The sequence below is a fragment of the Marmota flaviventris genome, chromosome 13 (genome assembly GCF_047511675.1).
Source record: "Marmota flaviventris isolate mMarFla1 chromosome 13, mMarFla1.hap1, whole genome shotgun sequence".
Classification (NCBI taxonomy): Eukaryota; Metazoa; Chordata; class Mammalia; order Rodentia; family Sciuridae; genus Marmota; species Marmota flaviventris.
In genome coordinates, this window is record NC_092510.1 from 91,575,043 (window position 1) to 91,595,077 (window position 20,035).

At 46.3% G+C, this 20,035-nt stretch overlaps 1 protein-coding gene and 1 long non-coding RNA gene across 7 annotated transcripts in view; one reads left to right on the forward strand and one right to left on the reverse strand.

The window, feature by feature from the left end:
* The window catches only part of LOC114100301 (uncharacterized), a 111,413-nt gene extending 104,391 nt beyond the window's left edge, over window positions 1–7,022 (forward strand). The window contains exon 4 of the long non-coding RNA XR_011704153.1: window positions 6,898–7,022. This is a non-coding gene — a long non-coding RNA (uncharacterized lncRNA). The remainder of the gene's footprint in view (window positions 1–6,897) is intronic.
* Window positions 1–20,035, reverse strand: part of Ggta1 (glycoprotein alpha-galactosyltransferase 1 (inactive)) — a 62,327-nt gene that overhangs the window by 14,057 nt on the left and 28,235 nt on the right. For 3 of the 6 annotated variants that reach the window (XM_027944901.2, XM_027944921.3, XM_027944911.3), the window contains exons 2-5: window positions 15,874–15,989; window positions 15,547–15,628; window positions 5,419–5,507; window positions 1,278–1,313 (exon numbers count right to left, since the gene is read on the reverse strand). In XM_027944901.2, the coding sequence (XP_027800702.1) occupies window positions 1,278–1,313; window positions 5,419–5,507; window positions 15,547–15,561 (140 nt within the window). In that variant the 5' untranslated portion in view covers window positions 15,562–15,628; window positions 15,874–15,989. The remainder of the gene's footprint in view (window positions 1–1,277; window positions 1,314–5,418; window positions 5,508–15,546; window positions 15,629–15,873; window positions 15,990–20,035) is intronic. The other 3 variants (XM_027944928.2, XM_027944941.2, XM_027944937.2) reach the window with 3 other exon arrangements.

Here is a 20,035-nt window from a genome sequence, read left to right on the forward strand (position 1 = left end):
TGCCACTCACCGGCTGTACGACTGTGGTAGGACATTTTCCCTCTCTGAATTTTTACTTTCTATTCTGAAAAGTGTTTTTAATAACAATAATAAACCTGCCATGAAGATAATTTTGAAGACTGAATAAAATACCATATGGATAAGAGCTTGATAAGCTGAGAGTGACTGTAATGAGTTGTAGTGTGAATAAGAAACCAAGCACATTTTCAAGAATCATCTGAAACCTTGGCTTAGTCACCCAGGTATGTAATTGCACATGACCTTGGTCATCCCCAATAAAAGTTTTACCTTTATTTTCAATTTACAGCTGAGATATTGGCTGAGTGGATTTGAGCAATTCAAATGGAATGTAAGGATAAAAACCAGAAGTAATACCAGGTGCAAACTGCTGAGAACATGCACTCAGAGCTTCCTGGCAACCATGCCAAAGATAGGAAAATAAAGATTTAGTTGGTTGTAGTAGTTCATGCTGTGATCCCAGTGATTCGAGAGGCTGAGGCAGGAGGATCCCAAGTTAGAGGCAAGCCTCAGCAACTTAGTGAGACCCTGTCTCAAAATTTAAATAAATAAATAAAAAGCTCTGGAGGATGTGGCTCAGTGAATGTCTCTGGGTTTAATCCCCAGTACCAAAAATTAATTAATTTTAAAAAATTTGCACACACAGCTCTCATTTTCTTTTTAAAAAAGTGAGGGGAAAAAAAAAGGGGCCAGGGTTGTGGCTTAGTGGTAGAGCGCTTGCCTAGCATGTGTGAGGCACTGGGTTCGATCCTCAGCACCACATAAAAATAAACAAATAAAATAAATGTATAAAAAAAGTGAAAAAATTTTAAAAAGGATACACACTAATTCATCAAGAAACCCAGACTTCCAGGTATGAATCATATGTCAAAATATACCCTACTGTCATATATATATATCAACAAAAAATAAAAAAACCCAAACTTTTTTTCTTGCTCTTACACAGTTCTTTAGACAACGTATATAGAGAAGAATGATGGAGATTATCTCCCAGATTCTTTTTCTCAGTGAAACAGGAATATTCCCCAAAAAAACACCACTTAAAGAGGCCCTTGATAAGAACCCAAGGCAAAACACAAGTTGTGCTTCTATAAAGACAAGTCTGGGGGCTGGAGGAATACAATCCAGAGCCCCAGATTCCTAGGATCCTTTCCCCTTTTTGGCCTGAGCGCATCACTGGCTGGTGCAAAGAGACTGCGGACGGTGAGAGAGCACATATGGGAGTCAGCCAATGGACACCTAGAATTCAAAGCACTTACTTTGAGTGATAAATCCACAAGAAAGAGCCTTCTGGGCTAAGAGCAAAGGAGAAATAAAAACATCATGTTACTTTTAGTTCCAAGAAAGGCTATTTTGTAACCATTATCACTGAGCCCTGGGCTGAGCAGAGAGCCAGGTTTTAGCTTCTCCCAGTTTCCACCTTCCTCTGAGATATACCTAGTGGAAATAGGAATTTCCATTTGCAGTGCTTCCAGATTTCCAGGGGAAGAGGGCATCTGGAGAATCTCAAGTTGTGTTTTTTTTTTTTAATAATCAGTTCTCCATTGCCCAGGGGTGGGTTCACTGAGGGGCAGAGGCTCCACCGAAGGTCCCCTCCTGCAGCCTACTCAGCTGTCTGGCAATGAAGAAGGCCTGGAAGGTGGAAGCACCCTGGCCCAGCCACTCCTCACTGAGGATTTATCTTTACCCAGATGCTGAGGGCCATTGCTAAGTAAGAATGACACATGGCAATTTATTTGTCAGCCTACCCAATGTTGCTTAGAGGAAGGACTCTCCATATTGACCCAGGTCATTTGCAGTGTCATTGTAGGTAAGGTGACCTTGCTCAAGGATCAGGGATCGGGGTTTAGGGTGTTCCCGGTTTAGGACAATCCGGGTTTAGGGTGGTTCCAGGTTTAAGGTTATTCCTGCTGGGAATAGGACGTATCCTGCTGCCTGAGTTCCCCTTGAGTTCTCACGGGATTCAGACAGTATTTTTTGGGAGACAGAAGCCCAGTGGGGGTGGATTTGGGCAGAGAACGTGGATTTCCCCAGAACGTGATTATAGAGTGCCGGTGTGAGTTCGGGAATAAAGAATTGCTGTTTGAATCTACAAGTTGTGTGGTGGCTCGTGATTTTGTGCCCAGCCAGACTGCGGCACCCAGAAAACAGAGCATCAGTTGCATGGCCTACTACCACCCCCAGTGCACAGCCTTCCTCAGACCAGTCCCCAAAGGCATTTTTTCAACTCATGAAAGCAGGGAGGCTGGGATAGGTCATTGGCCAAGACCAGTACAGTCCTCAACCTTGTGGAACATATAATGTAGGAGGGAAGGCAGACCTTGGTCACATAGTCACATGGCTACACAACCTCATACTCCAAGAAGCACCATGAAGAAAAGCATAAGCAATCACAAGTACTCCTCTACTTCTGTCATTCTTCTACTTAGTAGCGTTGGTTATTTATCCACACATCCTGTTGCCCCATTCAGATCATATCTGGAGGGCAGGGGTTCTACTTGGCCCATGTGCCATCCCTCATATCACTCAGCACAGATGAGGAGCTCCGGAAGGAGTTGGGGACAAAGGATCAGGAGATCTGAGTTCTAGTTACAACAGGGACATAAGTTCACTAAAAAGACACTTCACCTATTTGGTCCCCATTCTGTCACTTGAAAAATGGAGTCTCAACTAAATGAAGGCTGTGTAGTGGGTAAGAGATTGAGCTGCAGACAGCCGAGACCTAGCTCTTCCTAAAATGTGATCTTGAACCTTAACTTTTACCATTTGGGAACTTCATGTCCTTATCTGGAAACTTGGAAAAGTACCAACTGTGCAGGACTAGTATAAGAACTGGAAATGATGCCACACAAACTCACACTAGAAACTAGTACCTGCTGTCAAAAGATTTAATGAGCCAGCAGTGATGCTATCAGCATCACTATTATTATAACTTTTAAGTCTAAGATTTTTTTTTTCCATCCGGCCTCAAATCAAATGCTGTCCTGGGTGATATTCTCTCAGAGTGCTTTATTGACAACAGTGCTTCGATTAACTACTTGGTAGATGTGTTCAATTTATTTGCTTTTTTTTTTAAAGAGAGAGAGAGAGAGAATTTTTTTTAATATTTATTTTTTAGTTTTCGGTGGACACAACATCTTTGTATGTGGTGCTGAGGATCGAACCCGGGCCACACGCATGCCAGGCGAGTGCGCTACAGCTTGAGCCACATCCCCAGCCCCAATTTATTTGTTTTTAAGATTGTTCCGAACTCAGTGCCACCCATCCTTCTCAGGGTAATGTCCTCAGGTCACCTTAGGCTATCTCATGACCAGTTCTTAAAGTGGCAACCATCTGCTCCCTTGTGCAGACAGGTGGATTCTGCACATCAAAGAAAGATGCAGCCAAAGTCCAGGTGCCTAAAGATGGCCCCAAGGAACAGTCAGAACCTGCTATAGCCACTGTGCTGAAAGAACATGCCCAGCACTGAAAAATAACCCCCTTTCTGAGAGGCCAAGGCCAATATACACATTTAAGCCTTTGGTTCCCAAATATGGAAGTACAAATCTGGCTACAATTCAGAACATCCAGCAAAATTATCCAATCAAGTATTCAGATTCGGAGACAAACCGTCAGCCAAGCAAGTATTCCGGCAAGCACCCCAAAGGGCTCATGTTCTTTTGCTTGTGACTGCTGGAGTCATCTTTCTCAGTCAAAATCCCTTATCATGTTTTGCCCTCAGCAGCAAATGATGATGGTTGTGACTGTTATGAAGTGAATGTTCATGTCCCCCCAAAATTTATGTGTTGAAGCCCTGTCCCCAGTATGATGGCATTTGGAGGTGGGGCCTTTGAGAGATAATTAGATTAAATAAGGATGGGGGCTCCATGATAAAATTAGTGTCCTTATAAGAAGAGGGAGTACTATAACTTGCTTGCTGTCCATCATTGTGGATGTTTTGGGAAAAGGTGACTGTCTGCAAGCCAGGAAGAGAGCCCTTATATGGGAACTAAATCAGCCGGTGCCTTGACCTCGGACTCCCCAGCTGTAGAACTTGGAGAAGTAAGTTCCTGTTGTTAAGGCCCCCAATTTATAGCATCTTGTTATAATGGCCTGAGCTGAGGAGGAAGATGCTGGTGATGGCATTTGGCATTTACTGAATGCTTATGAAGTCCAGCCACTGGCCCTGGTGCTCTGTACACAATACTATTTAATCACAATGAAGCAGGTACTATTATATTCCCTACCTTTAAGGGTAGAGAAACCAAAGAACAGAGTAGTTGAGTAACTTTCCCAAGGCCACCGAGGAGGTCCCCATACCTAACTTTGAGTCATCTCTTCTTTGAACTAATTTCCTCAATTCAAAAGACCTAGTTTCCAGATGCTTTTAACTTGACCACACTTGAGCTTGTCCTATTTTCCTTAAAATTAGTGATTCAGAAGGAAACAAAAGAACATTCTAGAAGTGGCTATATCTGTCCACATCTGAAGATTTTGTTTCTGTATTTTGGAGATTCCTCCTGCTATTGATGCACCCAAAGTTGCAGTTCTTTTTTTAGTAGCAAAGACAGTCCTGCTGGCTCATTTAATCTTAGAATTTGATGTCTAAAAGTAATATTTAAATGTTACACCAGGCTGCCATCTTGAACTTGAGGGCCACTAAAACATTTCACCCTGAAAATAATAATGGTGCTGAGACAACTCAGCACAGAGGACTTACTGGAAAGTGAAGGCTGAGCTTTATCATTATATCTCAAGTCAAAAGCATCACACATTTCTGTGTATGTGGAGACTTTTGGTCAGAAGCCTCTCTAGCTAGAATCTCCAAGGCAAGGTGGTTTCAAAAGCACAGAGGTAGTTCTTATATTTGAGTAGTCTGCAGATGAATTTGAAAACTCAAAAACATTCTATTCATTCTGCTCTCCAGAGTTAAAGAGAGAGAGAGGGAGAGACCCAGAAGTTTCAGCCAGGCACAAATGAATCACCAGCAACTCAGTGTGTATTTTTGCAGCAAAAGTCAATAACTCAAATTGTTCTGTTAAACTCTGCAGATATCTTAGAATTGCAAAATTCAGGGTGGATTTCTCATGGAATTCCTGTCTGAAATTTCTTAAGATAATTTCTTTATCTAATCATATAAACCACTTTAGATCACATTTGGAGCTTAATTGATTTCCCTCTTTCTGGATCAAGCCTACCAGTATAAATGTCAAAATAATGGGAACACAGCAGGAAGAAGATGATTAATTAGCCAGAAGTTACTTGGGAGCCTGGTGATTTTTAACAACAATCCAGGAAGATAAGAAGGGTGGGCCCCATTATTTATGGTTTCAGTTAATCTCAGTTTTAACTTTACTTGATAACTTGGCTATAACTAGTAAAACAGAATCAAAGCATTATTTCATCATGTTTCATAATTACCTGTTGATATATTCCCAAAACACAACAATCACAGTTGAGACAATCAGCATTGACAATATTAATTTTCCTTTGTCATTCATTATTTTCTCCTGGGGAGAGGGAAGAAGAGAAGAAAAATAGATTAAATGTAATGAAATCCAGAGTGATACATGGTTTTGAAGAAATGCTTCTATCCACATCCTAAGAGGATAAATTCATGAATAATTAACTAGGGCTGAGGAGGGTGTTCTACCTTAAATTACATGAGCCTGCAATGGCAAATTAGGCCAACTCAGTTAACAAGGAGGCTGCCTGTGTGGGAGGGATGCCAAGGCCACATGGGACCACATTGGGGCTTAGGGGGAAAGTATCCTGATCCACCATTGATGTAGGAGAGTGGAGTGGAGGAAAATGGTTCCCAGGAATTCCAGTTACCTCCAATTCAGCTCGACCTTGACATGTGACTGCAGGGAGGTGTACTGACTACATGTCCCCTGCACAGGGGGAAAAATGACCCTAGTCCTTTACAATCTAAGCCTCCCCCACCTCCCAGCCCCAGACATTTCGCCTGACCACACTCATAGGCAAGCAGTTGGCACACAGCAGGTACATGGATTTTTTTGGATTACTGCGTGAACTTGTGATCAAAAGGAAAGGGGTGCTGTGTGGAGAATAATGGATTGGGAAATACCACCTGAATGATCAGGTGGTCAGGGATGGCTCCCTGCTAAAGGGACATGGAAACTGAATCTCAAGGGATAAAGACAAGATGAAAAAGCATGACGTGTGCCATGAGAAGGAAGAGAATCTAATAACAGTGGAGAGGAGAAGCAGCTTCTGTGGTTAAGGAATGAAAACAAAAGAACCAATAAAAACTGAACAAGAGAAATATACTGGTCTCAGAGTGGTTGGAACAGGAGGGATGGTGGTGGGCAAGAAGATGGTGAGCAGGGGCAGATGGAACCTTAGAAGGTGTAGGTGGGGCGGAGGACAGGGAGCCACCAGAGCTTTTGAAGGCGGAGAATAACAAGATCCAGAGTCACTCAGAGGGACCTTTCTGCCTGCTGGGCTGTGGAGGATGGATATCAGGGGAATAGGAGTAATAGTTGGAGAGGCACAGATTCGTCTAATGGCCAAAGAGAGGGATGGATGTATTTACATTTAGACATCTTTAAAATATTTTCTGGGTAGGGACAGACTACCCTTCCCAGGGCTCTCCAGTTCTTAGGGAGAGCAAGGGCCAGGAGGGAACATGCCTTGGATATACAGATGGTTATGGTTCGGGTCTGGAATGTCCCCAGAAACTCATGGTCCCCAATGCAGCAAGGTGCAGAGGTGGGGCCTTCAGGCAATGATTGGGTCATGAGGCTCTGACCTCATCTGTGGATTAATGATCCATTGATAGCTGCATGGACCACTGGGAATTGGGACCTATTTGAAGGAAGCTGGTCACTGGAGGCCTCTAGCCTCTCTTGCCCTCTCTCTCTCTCTGTTTTCCAGCTGCCATGAGTTCAGCCGATTTCCTCTGCCACACCCTTTTACCATGAAGTTTCTGTCTTGGAGCCAGTTGACCATAGACTTAGTCCTCTGAAACCGTGAGCCAAAATAAATCTTTCCTCCTCTAAGTTGTTCTTGTGGGGTATTTTGGTCACAACAATAAAAAACTGACTAACACACACACACACTAGCCAATCTAGAGCAATGCCAGGTAGCAGTATGAATAGGCCTTCATCATCCCGGGGCCAAGGACCAGACTATTAGAGACCCCCCCATAACTTAGAGCCTGCCAAAGTTATTGCGACTAACCAGTCCTGAGCTGTTCCCCCTGCCCTCCACTGCCTTTCCACAGAAACCCCAATAAGGGCTCTGGCCTCTTGTTTTCCCTTGTTCCCTCCTGCCCACCCTGGTGTCCATGCATGGTGTGCCATGTCTCTTTGCCTAGGTCCTATGAGTATAGCACATTTTGCTTTTTCCTGAGCCTGTTCTCTGTCTCCTTTGGGGTACATACCTGACAATGGAGTAAAAGAACACAGAATGATGCCCTGGGCTAAAAAAGAGGCAGAGAAATGAGCAGAGGGAGATTCAACCACAATGTACTTTGGAGCCAGGCACAGAAAGACGTGCCCGACAGGATCTCATTCATGTAGAATCTGAAAATATTGTAAGTGGATCTTGTAAAATTGACTATAGAATGGTGGTTATCAGAGCCTGGGAAAGTGGGGGAGGGGCTGAGGAGAGGCTGGTCAGTGGGTACTAAGTTATAGTCAGACAGGAGCAAGAAGCTCTGGTGAAGCCAGGTGCAGTCCAGCGACTCTGTAGACTGAGGCAGGAGGATGGCAAGTCTGAGGTCAGCTACTTAGCGAGGCCCTAAGCAATGTGGTGAGACTCTGTTTCAAAATAAAAAAAAATTTAAAAGGGTTGGGGATGTGGCTCAGTGGTAAAGTCCCTGGATTTAATTTCCAGTACTAGAAGAAGAAAAAAAAAGCAGCAGCTCAGGTGTGCAATTGTGACTACAGATAACAATGAGATACTATATATTTCAAGAAGCTAGAAGGACTTTGAAAGTTTTCACCATTAAAAAAGTAAACATTTGAGGAGATATATTTACCCAATGATTAACATTATGCAATGTATACATGTCTTAGTACATTACTTGGTAATCAATTAATATGCACAATTTTTATGTTCTTATATATCAGTTTAAGCACACTTTGGAGAAAGAGCTGGCAGGAATTGGCTGGTAATTTAGGTATCAGGGCTGAGGGAGGGGAGAGAAGCAAGGATTCTGCTTGAGCAGCTGGGTGGACAATTGCAACATTTCCTAAAGCTGTAGGGCAGGTCAGGGAAGGAACTGGTTTGGGGGATAAGAGTCCCGAGTTTCCACTTGAATGTGTTAATTTCGACAAGTGCAAGTGGGTATATTCAAGTTGGGAGTTCAGCCGACCTGTGGGCTGACGTGCCAGGGGAGGAGGTACTCAGGTGTGGAAGGTGTGTGATGTTAAGGAAATGAATGAGGTAATCTAGGGAAGGAGGGTAAAGAGAGAAGCAGGAGAAGGTGGCCCAGGCCTGGAGCCTGACAATGCCAACAATTGAGGGTGGAAATGCAAAGGAAAGGCCCAGGGGGTCACAGGGAAATCAGGAGTGTGGCCATCTGGAGGCTAAGGGGAGACAGTGGCCAGCCAATGCACCAAGTACCATAGCTCTGTGAAGCCACTCTTACTCCCACCCTGACTCCTAGCCCAGCCCCTTTTCTCCCTGGCTGCCTGGTCACTCTGCTGTGCTGTATGGAAGAGGCACACATGGCTGTATCCTCACATGGCTCTGTCTCCTGTCTGTGGCTGTCAGTCTGGGAGCTTCTGGAGGGCAAGAACCTGGTCGAATCCTGGATTCCCACAGTGCCACCTAGATCAGGAGGACCTCAATAAGTGATCAGTGAGTGAATGAAATGAGATTTGCACTGAGATCGGCCACTTTGGGGTTATTTTCCAATTTCCAGGTTATTTTCCAATTCTTTTCTAAGAGAGTTCTTAAATTTCATCACCTCATCTTTCTCTCAGGTCTTTCTCACATCACTTTTATCATCAAATCCACTTTGAAAAGGGAGGAACGGGGCTTTCAACTACATTATTCTACTTGGATTAAACAAAGAGCTGTGTTGGAAAGAGAAAAGCCAAGGCTAAATTCAGTGCCATGACACAACTTCCAGCTTTCAGTACCACTGAGATGGGTGGCACCCTGACACCCTGAAAAGATGAGTCTGCTGGGCCACATGTAAACCTCAGCCTGGGGCTTCTTTCCTCCAGGTATCATGCGAGCTGGCACAGACAGCTCACAGCCCACAGCAAGGTCAAAACTGCAGCAGGCCGCATGGAATGCAGCCCCCTCCTAACCTAAGTCGGCCTCAATAGTACTAGCATCGAGTGCTGAAAGAGTCCTGGATTTGGGAGCCCGTAGATCTCCATCTGAGGCAGTACATGGGGGTTTGAATCTCAACTTTGACACAAATAACTGTATATCTCCTCAGGCCTTCATCCACAACTACCAACCACTCTGAAAAGCAAATACCTTTTTATAATCTAATTGGTATTAAGGCTCCAATCAATATGAGGACATTTACAATCTTTATCCCACTGAATGAAACTGTTTAAACATTTGTATGCATAACTATTGATGTATTATGTGGTGTTGCTGTACTAGAGATGCTACATAATAGACAATTTATAACTCACATCCAAAGACTTCTGAATTCCAACATGTCTACCCTAGGGTTTCTGATAAGGGATTGTGGATCTCTACCAGACCACATTAAATTGATTCCTTGTCTTTAAAATGGGGATACAATAGTGATTATCATGACAGATAATGCCTACAAAATGCTCAGCACTGTGCCTTGGCATAGGATAAATGCTTTAAAAAAAAAAAGCTAGTTCTTATACTTGTGCTCATAAAACAGGCTGTTGGGAGGATTAAGTGAGACAGCAGCACAATGCCTGGTATTAACAAGTGCTCAAAGTGTATTTGAAGGAAAAGGAGCGAGTATTCCGGAATAAGAGCATACTATACAATGAAGTGCAAATAAGAGACTGGAAAAGCTTTCCCATCTGTTCTGAGTCTCAGCCTGATTAAAAGCCTTTTCGGAAGTGGGACTAACTTTTTCCCTGATCAAGCCCCAGGCTCTGCTACAAGAATGCAGGCGTGCTGAGAGGCAAGAGTGTCCCTGGCTGAGTGGCCAGCTTTACCAACCCCACCTGCTGAGGATCAAATGCAAATTGTCTCCCGAATGGAAAGAGCATTAAACAAAGCCACATGAAAACTCTCCTGGTGCAGAACATTGATGCTCATGTCAGAACCCAACTCGGGCACACTCCCTAATCCCGGCCGCAAATGTGCAGGTGTTGATACCTGTTTTCATTTCAGGAATAAGCATCAGAGGCAACCCATTTCTTTCTGGCCCTCATAGATGGCTCAAATCTACTTACTCTTTTGCTAAGGCCAACCTTTATTCTGGTACGAGATTTATAATTGAAAGCTGTCTGAATGAGCCAATTTTGTATCCTGTAGCAAAGCACTAGAAATGGGTATCGACATGCTTCCTGAAATCTGGAACCCAAGTCTCCAGGAAAAGAAGGGTTGGCAGGGCAGCCACCATGACTTTTTAAACATTTTTTCTCTGTGAACAAAACAAGGCATTGGACAGCCAGTGTGGTCAAAAAGTCCTTCTTCTATGTTTGTCTCTCAGAATTTTCAAAACTGTGTAATTCTGAAGACTGATGGTGGACTGTCACCTAATGGGGAAAAAAACATCAATTTGTTTCTAAATTCTTGTGAAGGGCAGTCCTCAGAATTAAGAGCTGCTCAGTACCAATACCCTGTTTTAAGTGGGAGAGTGGAGCTCTGACGTCCTCTGGCCCGACTGCTGGTGAACTCGGCCAGCCCTGGGTGCACAACCTGTGGGACCTCCTGCCACCTCAGAACTCTGACTTAACACTCATGTTTCTCTCTAAATCCATTCTGTAGCCCCACAGGGGCTGCTCGCAGACCACTCCCAGGACTTAGCCACCCAGAACTCGGTTCCTGTACTTGGCTTCCAAATAGAACCACTCACATCCTAGAACGTGTGCAGATCAAGCTAAAGATGTGGGGCATTTTGTAAGGCAGAGTTTCACTATAAAGCCAGCATTTTACCACCTCCGCTGCTCTGTGTTCCCCTCCTCCTTTTCTGCTGATATTTCCCTGAAGGGTCAGACAGACCTTTCCATGTGGTCCCTACATTAACTCTCTCCTCTCCACCTCCTTCCTGTCTCACTCAGAACAGCACACACTCCTTCAGAGAACCTCACAGGTCCACCCTGACAGGGTGAAGTGCAAGTATTCCTTCCAAACAGACTTCCTCTCTGGAAGAATCCCAGTAGACAGGGAAAACTCTCAGCTAAATAGTCCTGCACTCAGAGGTCTGAAAACACCATTATCTCTGAGTATAGGAGTCAACAGGGTGAAAATGGTGGCAGAGGAAACCAAACCTTCACTTTGCTGTAGCCCAACCAGCCCAGGTTCTCTTCTCTGCCCATGATCCCTCTACTGTGCCCTGGAACCTCTCTCATCCCTGAGGGGTTACCACTGCTTTGTGTTTCAAGCATTTGGGGCTTTTGGAATGGACCCAGGCAGGTACATTCTGAGTTCTTGTGAACAAATGAATAAGGAGAACCCGAGGAGCTTCAGTTCTGCTGCCCCATGGATCCAACAACCGACACGGAACTGAGCTACTGTGCACCAGGTGGTTCTTGGACCTGGAGACCTGTGAGTAAAGACCACCATGGAGCTTCTTCCATTCCTGGGACTCATCAGGGTAGAGTGTCAGGTGGTGACAAGTGTAGCAAAGGAAATGAAACAGTAAGTTGTCCCTGGATGTTGATGACCCTGGACAAGACTCCATTCCTTTTTGTTTTGTTGCTGTTGTTTGGTGGTGCTGGGGATAGAACTTGGCATTGCACATGTGAGGCAAGCTCTCCACTGAGTTCCAGCCCCAGCCCCAGCCTGAGATTCCATTTTTTGGTCTCCCATGCCATCCATTATAAATGAGGGTGTTTAGATCCAGCATTCTAGGTAAAAGTTAGCTCTAAGTCTAAGACCTACATCAGCAGAATCTTTGAACAAGCCACTTTCACTCTCTGAACCTTTGTCTAATATGCAAAATGCAGATGCAAACACCCTCCTCAGAGAGAGTTCTGGAAAGGACAGAAGTAGACCATGACTATGAAGCACATCATGTCCAGCAGTCAGAAAATTCTCCACAAAAGGAAGCTGTAATAATGATGGTGCTTCTGTATTATTATATATAATTATTAGTGCATATTAATTGTACAAAATAATGGGTTTCATTATGACAATTTCATAAGTGCATTCTGACATTCTGATTGCAACCACTCTGCCTATTGTCCTCTCTTATCCCCCCCCCCGCCCCCCCGCCAATAATGATGCTTTTTAAGGGAAAAGACTTGAGCCCTGCACACAGAGCTGTGGGTTTGCCTAGGACAGCATCCTTGGTCCTCCAGAGCAGCAGAGGGCACCAGCAGCCACTGTGTATTGTGATAAAGTCAGCTCTGCTAGCCCTCAGGGAAGGGTGCAGCCTGGCCAGCTGCATGGCTCCTCCTCTTTGCCAGGTACTTGTGCTAATGTGGGGCTGGGGAGGAAGCTAGGACTGCTTCTCACAGGAGACTTGTTGGTTAGCCTAGTGCCTCAGTCTCCTTGTCTATGAAACAAGTCTTTGGACCTAGACTTCCCTCACGGGCTTTCCTGATTGACTCAGGACCCAACAAGAAATTAGCTGCAGGAAAGGAAGCCTCATTTTTTCAAAAGAATAGGTCACTCGGCCACATAAAGAACATCTTGCTGCAGTGCCCATGTGAATTCCTTGATGCGGTGAACAAATAATAGGATTCCTCAACCAATGTGTACAGGTTGCAGAAGTGGCTAATCAGGAGCTGATGAAGCTTGGGCATGGGATCCCTCGCTGCATGTGTCCCCTTGCAAGACCTGGCCTGATTTCTATTGGGGTGGGGGTAGGGAAGTCCCAAATGCTTCCTAGAGGCAGAGGGTGCTGACCCTGCCTGGAAGAATGACTGCCTAGGTCTGGTGGCCTTTGCCTCTGTAGGCAGACATGAAGGGCTGACCCAGCTTGTATACCCACCTGGGTCCTAGGAACAATCTGCCCAGGATCCTCCCCTTGGGTCCCAAGGACAAGGAACTGCACTATGCGTGCTGCCTTCCCTGCTCAGGGGTGCTGTGGTCCTGGCCCCACAGCCACCGCATGCCTGCCCCATCCAGGAGGACCAGCTGCTTACTGTGCCCAGAGAGGATCAAAGGGTTGAGTTCTCTGGAGACCTGGCTGGAGCCACCTGAGTGAGAAACTACCTAAAGCTTTACAGATATAGCATCACCAATAACAAACCGTGAAGCTGAAAGAAACTCTTCTAAACTCTGTGATGAAAAAAAAATAACTGGGCTGGGGATGTGGCTCAAGCGGTAGCACGCTCGCCTGGCATGTGTGCGGCCCGGGTTCGATCCTCAGCACCACATACAAACAAAGATGTTGAGTCCGCCAAAAACTAAAAAAATAAATATATATAAAAAAAGAATTTTTTAAAAAAAGAAGAAAAAATAACCACAGATGAGCTATACTAGAGGCAGCATTGATTTATCTCGTGTTCCGTCTTCTATTGAAGATGACACTAGGAAATCCACATCAAGATAATTAATGTTATGGGCCAGGCTGTATGGGCAATGACCAAACAGACTCCATTTTACCCTGAGACTCCATATCATGTAAGAAATGCTTCTCCCGTGGGAAAGCCACATCCCTGGACCCATTAATAGTTACCTAGCATACTTGGCATAGCATGCTTGGCAACACAAAACAGCAATTCTTATACAATGAAAATTGTTCTCTTTGGTTTCCATTTTTCTTGGGTGATGCACCTTGTCAGAGATTGATTGTCTAGACGTTAGTAACCATTCTCTAACTTGTACTGAATTAGGGTCATTTTGACCCCCTTCCCTCTGCTTGCTTGCTGCTATGCCAAGCTGGAAAGTCCCGTGGGAAATACCAGTGTACCCATTGCATTGTCTCGCTAACTGTCCAATCCAGCTTCTGTACCTGTTTGCTTGCAGCTACGTCAACCCAGATGTGGTTTTTGCCTTTAAATATCCTAAAATTCTCAGGCTTGGGGCTGTTCCTTGCAGAGACAGTTATGGGTCCTGTGGGGAGCTGCCGCCGGCTGGCCGGCTAAATAAGGACTCTTCAATTTGGACAAAACTGGGACTTGATATGTTTTCTGAGCGACCTGCCCCACAACAATAAGAGGTAGAGAGTATGCAGCCAAAATACGACAGGTGCACCCAGCAGCCAAGAAGGAGGAGCCAGCTTTGTCTCATTTTTCCAGCATTTTATTATTGTGTTATTTTCTGGGTTTTTGTCATACTTGGGAAATTTGTCCCTTTTGTCATTTGTTGTGATATCCCTTCTCATAGTCTCAATATTCACTCCCATACCTAATACTGTATTTGCCACTGTGCATTTCTTTCCTTAAGGAGGCCCCCAAATGGAATCAGTGCAAGCCCTGCAATGCCTGGAACTTTCTCGACTGAGCCAGGCCAGGCCGGGCCCTGGGCTCAACTCTTTCCAGCATATTTTACAGATGTGAAACGGAAGCTCAGAAAAGTTAAATAACTTGTCCAGGGTCATACAGCATAAAGTGGTGAAGCTGGGGTTCAATTCAGGGAGCCAGCCTCTGTGCCCTCTTTTAATCTCTAAAGGTGCGCCCATATCATGGGGGCTTAGCCACAGAGTCGCCATTCATATCTGCTTGGGGCACCCTCTCTTCTTGCCTCTTATGATTACTACTTAGCAGATGACCCAAAGCTAGCCAAACACCAGCTGGACTCTCTGTAGATCCAGCTTTTCCTTGAACCACCTGGGGAACCTGACTGTCTCAGCTCCTGGGTATCAGGTGTGGGGCATCCTCATACACATCATCTTGTTTATTCCTCACTATGGTGGCTTTCTTTTGGCTGAGCAGACTGAGCTTTAGGGAAAGGGAGTAGCTAGCCTGAGATCACTAGGCACACCCAGAAGTTGTGGATTTTAAAGGCGGACCCTCTGCCTGCAGGCCCCTCTCAGCCCTAGGACCGTACCTGGGGTGGGGAGGGAAGGGACAGGGCTATATCATCCTGAAACCACTCCAAACTGTGGTACAGGGAAACCCTCCCCACTGAAGGAAGCCTGGTGCGATCGTGGGGGAAAAGTGCAGGGAAGCCTGTTTTCAGGTCTGTTTTTCATTATAAGGGTCAGAGTAAACACAGACACAGGAAAATGAGAGACAGGGCTCAGACTAAATACATGGCTAACCCTCATGCAGCCATCACAAACAGAACAACCTGTTCCCTCAGTTACATCTTGTAGTGCCTTTTCTTGAATCCCCTTCAGGAAATCTAAAGCCTGGATCCAGCAGCAGCTTTTACTTGCTGCCTGGCCCAGAAATCACTGTGCGAGGATTTTTCCAAAGGGAACCAAAGCAAGAGGGAGGTGCTGCCCCATCCTGAGGGGGCTCCACGTCCACCCAGAAATCCCACCCCCAAGATCCCAAGACTCACACCCTGCCTCTGCATTGTCACCTTGGATCCGTCAGAGAAAAGTCCAGGCCACAGCCACTGCCAGCCACAGCCCTACGAGATCCTGCCAAAGGAAGCAAAATAAAGTAGAACTTACAGCGAAAGACCCTGAGCCAGCATCCCACCAACTACTGCTTCCAGATCCAATCCTGGGGAGAAAGGGACTTGGTTCCCTTCCAAAACTACTGCAGGGACCAGGCAGAGGCTAGGGGAATAGATCCTTCCCCAGGTGGGTCCACGCGGCAGCCTGCTCGCAGTTTGCAGTGACCCAGGCCTGGCAGAAGCAAATCATTTCAACATTTCACATACCTCATTGTCTGCTTCTTTCCTTCCAGAGCAAAAGGCAAAACAACAAAGTTCTGTTGAGCTCGGTCCTGCAGAAGGAGGCAGGGCTCAGAAGAAGGGAAGGTAGCGCATTCCAGCTCCTGCCAAAAGAATAAACATCTGTTTCAGGAAGAGGCCCTAGGAAATGGGCTGTTTGTCAGGTCTAGAAACTAGATATAACCATTAAAGGTTGGGCCACCTGCTTGAGAACTTTAGCTTCAAAGGCTCTTCTTGTACAAGAATCAAAAACACTAACCTTTGGTTCTCCTATCACAGTCCACTCTCCATATCACCTCTGTGAACTCAAAGGCCTTCAAACTCTTCCTCCCTCCAGGATTCTTTCCCATAAAGTTGCCCTTGTAGAGGATTCTACACTGACTTTTCAACCCTGTCCACCGATTAATCTGGCCAGTCTTCTCCCTTCTCCCTCAAAACACTCCCATCCTCTGTTCCACTCCTGTGTAGACCCTAGAAGAGCTTCTACCTCACCCTACCCACATTCGAGGGAGGCCCCTGCCACAGGCCACTGGCACAGTGTTTACTGATGGAAGCTCTTTTCTTCACCAGGGCACCCGCAGGGCTGGATACGCTGTAGTATCCTTAATGAAATCATTGAGGCCAAGCCTCTACCCGGCAACGCCTCCAACCAACAGGTGGAACTTATCGCTCTCACCAGGGCCTTCATCCTAGCTCAGGGCTACACCCTTAACGTTTACACCAACGCCACATATGCTTTCCACATTCTCTTGTCACACTCAGCCAGACGGGAGGAGGAGAGGGGACTCCTCACCACCACGGGGACCTCACTGGTTAATGCTTCCTACATCGTGCCCCTGCTGGAGGCCTCCCACCTCCCCACTGCAACTGGAGGACCTCACTGCAGATCCCATCAAACCGACACTTCTCCCGTTTCCAAGGGAAACCACAAAGCTGATGAGGCAGCAAGACAGGCAGAGGCCCCCGTCAGGACGCTGTCTTCCTCACCTCAGACCCAAACCCCAACCACCACTAACTTACCTACATAACCTCTTTCACCCCAACCTCTGCCCTGTGAGAATACATGGAGTTCTATATTCCCCTCTCCCCCAGGACTCAAAATTCCTAAAGACCCTCTCTGTCTCTTGCGACATCTGCCAAAGGTCTAATCCCAACTCAAACCTTCGCCCCCCCTGCCTTCCCGTCCATCAAGCCCAGGGCCATTTGCCCGCATCTGATTGGCAAATGGACTTCACCCATATGCCCACAGTCAAGAGATTTAAATATCTCCTGGTCCTGGTAGATACCTTCCCCGGCTGGACAGAGGCCTTCCCGACTACAAATAAAAGGGCCCAAATGGTAGCTGACAACTTGACCGAAGAAATCATTCCTGCTTTGGGTTGCCTTGGTCACTGCAGACTGACCATGGCCCGGAGTTTACGTCCAAATATCCCAAATCATTTCAAAGGCCCTAAATATTCCTTGGCCTTTTCACATTCCCTACCATCCTCAGTCGTCTGGAAAGGTGGAAGGAACCAATCGAACCCTAAAATCAACCTTGGCTAAACTATCACTAGAATTACATTTAGACTGGCTTAAACTTAAATTTAGACTGACCCTACTTAGGGTTAGGGCCCTACCAAGAAAACCCCTAAACATTTCCCCCTTCGAGCTAATGTACAGTCGCCCCATGCTCCTCCTGCTTTAGCTCACCAACCCCCGCCCCCCTGCCTCGTCTAATGACCCCTCTCACACTGTCTCAGAAATTTACTCTGAGCCCATGCTGATCAACTGCTGCCCAATCCTAAGGCCTCATGCTTCTCTGACTCCGGGAGTTCTCTTCTCTCTAGTCCTCTTCTTTCCCCACCACACTTCCCTCCTTCACTAACCTCAAAATGGAAGGGACATTCAGGGTAATCTTAACTACCCCCTCTGCAGCCAAACTCGAGGGCATTCCACACTGGATTCACAATTCCCATCTCAAACTGTTCACACCATCTCACTATACGGCAACCCCCACAGGACCTCTGTCTTTGTACATTTCCAAAACCTTGACTTTCAACCCTCCAAAGCTCCCCGCTGATTCCTAAAGAAGACTCTTCTAGGTCAGAGGAGGCCACTACAAAGACTACCGGCCCCTGACGCCCAAGACGGAGACATACAACTCGTGGTCAACTCCTCCAACTCCAGAGACTCTGCCCCTACCTAAAACCCTCCGTGACCCCCTTTACAGGAATGAGATTCTTCGCCCCTAACCAACAGGAAGAAGCTACAGAAGAAAGACCATCGTCCCCAGCCCCAGTATCTATAAAAACAAAAAGGAGGAATATTGGCATCAGATTTGCCATTTTATCTAGAGGCTCCCAGGTTTCAATTCTGAGGCAGTGCTGCTTAACTTCCCACAAGAACATGGGCCTGCTAAAGGATCAGCCCCACCCCAGCTTATGACACAACTCCTAAGCAGCTTATGGAATTCCTCTTGGGGCTATAAAGCAGCTCTGTGAGGGCCGACAGGCGGCTGCTCTCCTAGGAGCCACAGCCTTGTGGGTTTGCTTCATGCTTCTGACAATAAATCTCTTGCGTGAGATTCCAGTGTGTGGCGTGGTCTTTGAACTTTGCATGGAACCTGCGAGTGACCTTTCAGTAGAGAGGGCCCTTCGCCACTTTCACAGATGAGGCTCTGAGAGGCTGGGGTGTCTCCCTGGTGACACAGTGCTGTTCTTCCTTCCTGGGGGCCTCCAGGGGACTGAAGGCTAAGGCTCCAGGCTGGTTAAGCCACAGCACTTCAGACCAGCAGGGCAGGATGTGACCCTGCAGTTCCTGGAGGATTCAGACCCAGCAGCCTTCCTCCTCCCCTGACCCACTCTCCTCCTCTAGCTCTCAAAACAAAGGAGCACACGATCAGGGTCATTCCTCAACTCAGAGGCAGGGGACCATAGGTGCTCTGCCAATCCAAATCCAGGGCTGCCCAGCCACGAACGGAATAAGGAATCTCATCACTCCAGTCCTGGCAGCACACAGATGTGTCTGAGGGCAGCCCACGTTCAGCCCTTGTCCATCTTCCACCTCCCAAGACAGAGAATCCCGGGACCTCAGCACTGGGTGGAGGAAGCCGCAGCCCTGTGCTGGGAGCCCTGGCTTTGCATCCCAGACCACTTCCTGCTGGGAAACAGGAAGGTCAAGATTTCCACCCTGCTTGCCTCTGTGGCAGGGTGAGGGTTAAGTGTTCTTGGCAAAAAACATATAGAAATGAAGCTTGAAAGTTGTCATTGTTTGTTTCATCCTAAATATGTTTAGGTGGTCACAGAAGACATGCTTGCTGATGCTTACAAGTGATAAAGCAATTTGGTTGGTTTCCTGCTCTGAAATGGGAATCATCACAGTCCCCCACCTCTCAGGGTGACTGAGGTGCTGTAAAACACGCTGATACTAAGGACAGACTCTTGAGGCCTGGCTGCCCGACTGTGTTTCTGGCTCTGCCCCTTATGCTGTGCGATCCTAGGCAACTTACTTAACTTCTCTGTGCCTCCACTTCTACATCTGTCAAAAGGGAATGATAGCATTTGGAGGGTAGGTGCTATATATAATACCCCTCATTACAAGAATTAGATAGTCCTCAAGGACATGCTGCGTCTCAAAGTGCTCAAGAATTGTTAGCCCCTGATATTCAACTAACCCAATGTTGTCATCCTCTCATATATACGTTTTTGTAAAAAAAAAAAAATACATTGTGATCACATCAGTCCTGGAAGAGGCCGTAGAAAGAGAAAAAGAAGTCTTCCATGACCGTCAGAGCTAGCTGCAGACTCAGGGGTCTAGCTGAAATGATAGTGGCAGCTGACTTGACAAACCACTGCAGTCAGAAGAGTCTGTGCCCATAGGCTGTGTCCCCACCGAGGCCAGTCCAGGCTGGAGAAATGAAATCATCATAACTCTCTCTAAGCAACACACAGCAAGCCATCTTGAGATCTAGCTCTGTCCCACCCAGTCTGGGACAAAGTGCACAACAGCCATGCTGGAGAATTCGCTCTTTGGCCACAAGCCTCCCTTCCCAGCTATAGAACCTTGCATAAGGAAGTCCCTCCCTGGGACTAATCCCCTTCTTCATGCTGTAGGTTAGTCTCTTTCTAGATAAGAAGAAGTTGGCATTGTTGACACCTTACAAGAGCTC